Source organism: Chrysoperla carnea, chromosome 1 (genome assembly GCF_905475395.1).
Source record: "Chrysoperla carnea chromosome 1, inChrCarn1.1, whole genome shotgun sequence".
Taxonomy (NCBI): Eukaryota; Metazoa; Arthropoda; class Insecta; order Neuroptera; family Chrysopidae; genus Chrysoperla; species Chrysoperla carnea.
In genome coordinates, this window is record NC_058337.1 from 4,878,765 (window position 1) to 4,884,672 (window position 5,908).

At 33.4% G+C, this 5,908-nt stretch overlaps 1 protein-coding gene across 1 annotated transcript; it reads right to left on the reverse strand.

Annotated features, from left to right (window-relative positions):
- Nucleotides 1-1,860: 1,860 nt before the first annotated feature.
- Nucleotides 1,861-5,522, reverse strand: LOC123304963 (urea amidolyase-like). The gene is made up of 4 exons (XM_044886531.1): nucleotides 5,478-5,522; nucleotides 4,686-4,889; nucleotides 4,032-4,281; nucleotides 1,861-3,321 (listed from the first exon to the last, which is right to left on the reverse strand). The coding sequence occupies exons 2-4, from the start codon at nucleotides 4,887-4,889 to the stop codon at nucleotides 1,967-1,969; spliced, it is 1,809 nt and encodes a 602-aa protein (XP_044742466.1). The 5' UTR covers nucleotides 5,478-5,522; the 3' UTR covers nucleotides 1,861-1,966.
- Nucleotides 5,523-5,908: the final 386 nt, after the last annotated feature.

Consider the following 5,908-nt stretch of genomic DNA (forward strand, 5'->3'; position numbering starts at 1 on the left):
ATATGTTAAAAACCTAAACTTTAACAGCTCAAATCCTGCTTAAAAAGGGCATAATTGGATATCTTGAACATATAATAGGTTGGCTGATAAGTCCCCGGTCTGACACATAAATGGCGTCGCTAGTATTAAATGCATATTATTTTTATATAGTACCAACCTTCAAATGATTCGTGTCAAAATTTGACGTCTGTAAGTCAATTAGTTTGTGAGATAGAGCGTCTTTTGTGAAGCAACTTTTGTTATTGTGAAAAAAATGGAAAAAAAGGAATTTCGTGTTTTGATAAAATACTGTTTTCTGAAGGGAAAAAATACAGTGGAAGCAAAAACTTGGCTTGATAATGAGTTTCCGGACTCTGTATTTTTTCCCTTCAGAAAACAGTATTTTATCAAAACACGAAATTCCATTTTTTCCATTTTTTTCACAATAACAAAAGTTGCTTCACAAAAGACGCTCTATCTCACAAACTAATTGACTTACAGACGTCAAATTTTGACACGAATCATTTGAAGGTTGGTACTATATAAAAATAATATGCATTTAACTAGCGACGCCATTTATGTGTCAGACCGGGGACTTATCAGCCAACCTGTTAATGTATTATTGAATAAAGAAATAATGAGAAATGTTTGAAAAAAATTTGTGTGTTTTATGCCTCTTTGTGAAGTGTATCACCTTCGAAATGATGTTATAATTTATAAAAATTCGTTGAAGAAGAGTTATGATAAAATCTTTTTCGATGAAATAACTTTAATTAAGTATAATTATTATGCTTACTAATTATTAAGTACTCATCCTATATTAATAAACACACACGAATCAGATAATTTTTACATAATATTAATTTTTTTGTCTTCGTTTAATACAGAACCGGAATAAGTGTAGATCCACGAGATCCTATACAAAAATAGCTGAATGTTGTAATATATGTCCCCTTTATTACCTACTACCTTCAAAATGGATCAATGGGTTTCGACAGGTATCATTATATTCATTTTAACAGCCCAAGTGTCTTTACAGGTAGGAGTTGAACAAAAAAAAAATGGCTGATATTTGGCACGAAATAGTAATAAATATGATAGTAAAAAAAATTAGCCAAACCTATCGAGTAGAAATAAAGGTTTAATTTAACAAAAAGTAATAAAAACATTCATTTTACGATAGCTTTATATGCTATGAATATAGTATATCTGTAACACATACTGCATATCTTGAACATATAAAGTGTAATTGAATAAAGAAATAACTCTGTTACGTCAGCGACGCAAAGTACTAAAATCGCATTTAAAATTGAAAAAAATGGTACTTTTTGGGTGCTAATTAGGTATCAAAGTCAGAAATTAGATGCTTTATAACTTACACTGCAACTCAATATTCAAAGTTGCGTTGCTAGCATTATGTGATGCTAGCGAGGCAATGAAAATAATAATGAAATAATGAATGTTAAGTAAACACAAGTAGATGCTTATTAAGTGCTAAACGGCCAGGGTTGTGAAATTGTCTAATTAATAAACGAAATACTCGAATTTCGCAAAACAACGCATCTAAAAATCAGGTTTCCCTAAAACTAGGACGAATCAGGTATAAACTTAAGCGTTTCAATTAGGTGCTTGCAAGAAATTAAGATGAAAACGGCCATAAATAAGCGAAAAAATATTTATTTTTTGATAACACTATTGTTTTAATTACGAGATGGTTGGCTTGAGTTTGCCGGCTATAGAGGAGTTGGTTGGGTTCTAAAGTTTTTAGCCCTTGTTTGGTAGATACGAGGTAAAAAGAAAATTGAGAATTTCAAACATACAAGATACGCGTGAAAAACATAACCATTCCTTGACAGTCGGGTAAAAAGAAAGAAACAATCATTAAAAAAAATATAATTTATTAATTGCATATATTTTTGGGTGGGATCCTCTGAATACTTAATCGGGCCCTGTATTATTGATTACATAAATATCTACTTTGAATATATTATAAACTTTGAATATAAGATCGCCAACCACCAAATTTCGTAATATTTGTTGCATTCTCAATTCCAATCGGTTCACAAATAAAACCATGTACAGATGTACTATCTTCTAATTCGACAGTTCCAATACCTAACGGTGCCGATACATTTTCAATAAAAGTTCCAAACTGTTCTTTTGGTACATCCCACACTTCAATTTCGATTTTTGCACCGTTTTTAACACGAACTAAACCTGGTTTTCGTGGTGCTGTACCTTCTAAAGCATATAATTCATACCTTGCGGAAGTTTTAGTTTTCTTCCATAATTTTGCATTAATTTGAGTTAATTGATAATTTAAGGGCATTCCAGATAAATGTGCTCCTACAACAGCTAAGGGAATTGTTTTTTCAGGGCCTTTTAATTGGTCACATTCAGGTAAGCTATTAAAATTTAAACCTAATTTTCGTTTTGGGAATTTACGTAAAAATCGTTCTGCTATTTCAAGCAATGCAAAATCATTGAATTTTTTCGAATATAATGTGATTCCAAATGGTAAATTATCCGATCGAAATCCGGCGGGAATTGCTATCGCAGACATGTCATTTAAATTGACGAAATTCGTGTAAGTTCCTTGTCGACTATTCACAAGAATTGGTTCTTTTTTTACATCTTCAAAGGTTGGATTTAATGGAGCTGTTGGCGCAATTAAACCATCAAATTTTGAGAATACTTCTTCGATTTTCCGTATCAATTCTTGTCGACGATATTCATATTCAAAACAATCTGCAGCCGTGTATTTTTCAGCATTTTTTATAATTTTTCGAACAGTTTCATCTATTGCTTCTGGTATCGTTCGAATTAAATCTTTGACCACCGTATATCGTTCAGCAACCCAAGCTCCTTCGTATAATAAATTTCCTAAATCATGTAATGGTGTAAAATCCACTGGAACTATTTGAATACCACACGATTTCAGTGTATTTAAAGCTGAATCGAATACTTCAGCATTTTTTGTATCGTCAAACCAAAGTGGCGAAGCGGGTACAGCAAATTTTAGATTTTTTTCCGTCGAATTTTCGAATTTTCTACGAATTGGATTTGGTAATTGTCTAGAATATGGATCGTTTTTATCATATTGTGCAACGATTTCGAGTAGAAGTTCCGCATCGGATAAACATAATGTAAATATTGAAACGCAATCTAATGTTCGGCATGCAGGTACAACTCCACTTGTGCTCACGATACCCCTGGATGGTTTCACACCAATTAAATTGTTTAAATGTGCCGGTACTCGACCTGAACCAGCAGTATCAGTGCCCAACGCAAACGGTACAATTCCTCGGGCAGTTACCGATGCGGACCCAGAAGATGAACCACCTGTTAAAAATCCATACTAATATTATAAATGCGAAAGTAACTCTGTCTGTCTGTCTGTCTGTTACTCTTTCACGCCTAAACGGCTGAAAGGATTTTGATGAAATTTGGTATGGTGATAGATGATAACCTAGGCTATAAATAATCACGCCATCGTTCTTAGGGGGTAGGCAGTAGGCAGATAACTAAATTGAGTTAGTGATTTTTAGTCGTTTTTGTTGGGACTTTTGCTCTTTCACGTCTAAACGGCTGAACAGATTTTGATGAAATTTAGTAAGGTAATAGATGGTTACCTAAAAACGGATATAAGATCAAAATGATCACGTCATCGTACTTAGGGGGTAGGAAGTAGGCAGAAAACTGAATTGAGTTAGTGATTTTTTTATGGTTTTTGCTGGGAGTTTTGCTCTATCATGCCTAAACGGCTGAACGGATTTTGATGAAATTTAGTTAGGTGATAGATAGTAACCTAGAAAAGGATATGTAATATGGGGGAGGGGTGAAAGTGGGAATGTTGTCCAGCAAAGCGGGTAGTTCACAGCTAGTAATATAATAAAATAAGGAGTATAAATGTTGATCAGTTTTTAATGTTCGCCATATTTTTTTTCTTAGGGTGGTTTATTACTTGTGTTATTGCACAACTTATGCTACGCACTCGCTGTGCAAATTTCGCAACGCGTACGTTATTATAAGATGCACTTTATTATATGTACCTGATACATGCAATTCTGAAAAAGCACATGATGGTTGCCCATATGGAGATCTTGTTCCCACTAATCCAGTTGCAAATTGATCTAAATTTGTTTTTCCAATGACTATAGCGCCAGCTGATTTTAGTAATTTTACAACATAACTATCTTCTTTCGGTTGATATTTGAATTCTGGACAAGCAGCAGTCGTTGGAAATTCTTTGACATCAATATTGTCTTTCACAGCAAATGGGACACCATATAGTGGGATATTCTTTAAAAAGATAAAAAAAATTACCTGTATTATCTTTGACTTCAGGTGCACCGGGAGGGGTTGCAAAGGGGTGCAGTTGTACCATATCAAAATTTTGTTAATAATAAATAAAGTAAATAATGCAAAGCAAAGATTACCATTTTGGCAATTTTAATATTTAGTATGTATTCATACTAAATTTGGGTCATACTTTTCAAATTTGTGATCAAAATTAACCTAACTGCAATGGGTTTCACGAATGTGGAAGTCCTGGTCCCGAAATTCAGCACATTAGTGATAGCTAGCGAAAAACTGACATAACAGCTGAAAATAATTCCCCAAAAACAGTGGGTTTCAAAAAAAATTCCAATGCAAATGCACCCCCCCCCTGAATGTTATCTTGACGCCACCTATGTTTCACTTACTTTTGATCCTCCCATAATCTGGCTAGTTCTTTGTAAAACATTCCATTGTGATTTGATATCATCATCTGATGCAATTGTAATCCAAGCTGGATCGTCTTTTTTTTGAGTTTCGATTAAGTGCAAGATTCGTTGTAATCCTTCTTCATTTGTGGCCGCTAGCTGATTTTTTTTCCACGTGGTCACTGTCCAACCAAGTGTTGACATCTGTTTTAAAATATTTATTTTCGTTTCAAAAAAAATTTTAATAATTTGTAAATTAAAATATGAAAAACTATTGCAGTTTTTTTTTAGGATTCCATTTACCAATAAATTAATCATCAATTTATAAGGCTTTTGTGAAAAATTCATATCGATTCTAATTAACTATCAAAGTCAATGTTTTTATCCAAAAAAAAAAATTGTTCAGTTTTTTGAACAGTTCTTAGTTTTGGTATGACTTTAAAGCTTGAAACTTGAGAAATATTGAAAAAAGTTTTTTATATAAATGATAAAACATTATTACCGTTTGTTGGTAGCACTTTCGTTTTGGTATCGAAACATTTTAAGGTAAAATATTCGTAAACCCACTTTTTTGCAGATAGATGTTAAAAGTAATTGCCCCTTTGAGAATTGCTAAATTCAGAATCTTTTGCCCGTCAGTTAAAAAAGATATTTCCTATCGAAGTTTGAAAAGAAAGTTGCCAAAGAAATTTTGGCAACTTTTAAATCATATCTTAAAAATTTGTTTACTAATTGTGTTCAAAAATAACTTACAAACACCTTAATTTATGACAATTTTTTTGAAAAACTTACCTTAAATTTAATACAAAAATGGCACACGTTTCACTTTTAAAATATATGAAAAAATAATAAATATATTATATGATAATTACATTCTAGTAATATGAAACAAAGCACATGCTTAGAAAAAAATAGTTATCATCAGGATCGTATCCAGATTTTTAAGTCAAGGGAGAAGATTCCCATGTAGGAACCGCCATAGTTGAACGACGGGGCCTAGCCAACGATTGCCCGAGCCTGGGACATGCCTGGGTTGCCCAGCCTTGGCCGATCCAATGATTATCCAAGCCTGGGCCAACATTGTTTTGCCATAGAACGGCCAACGCAAAGGAACCCAGTCTTGGGCCAAGACTAGGCATCCTAGCCTTGGCCAATCCAATGATTATCTAAGCCTGGGCCAACATTGGTTTGCCATAGAACGGCCAACGCAAGTGAGCCCAGTC

What these genes read in the sequence shown, in the direction of transcription:
- LOC123304963 (XM_044886531.1), bottom strand. Translation starts at nt 4,889, where the DNA reads ATGTCAACACTTGGTTGGACAGTGACCACGTGGAAAAAAAATCAGCTA. An exon ending in AGATTATGGGAGGATCAAAA is followed by an intron (nt 4,282 to 4,685) that starts GTAAGTGAAACA and finishes ATCTTTTTAAAG; the next exon opens with AATATCCCACTATATGGTGT. An exon ending in TTCAGAATTGCATGTATCAG is followed by an intron (nt 3,322 to 4,031) that starts GTACATATAATA and finishes GATTTTTAACAG; the next exon opens with GTGGTTCATCTTCTGGGTCC.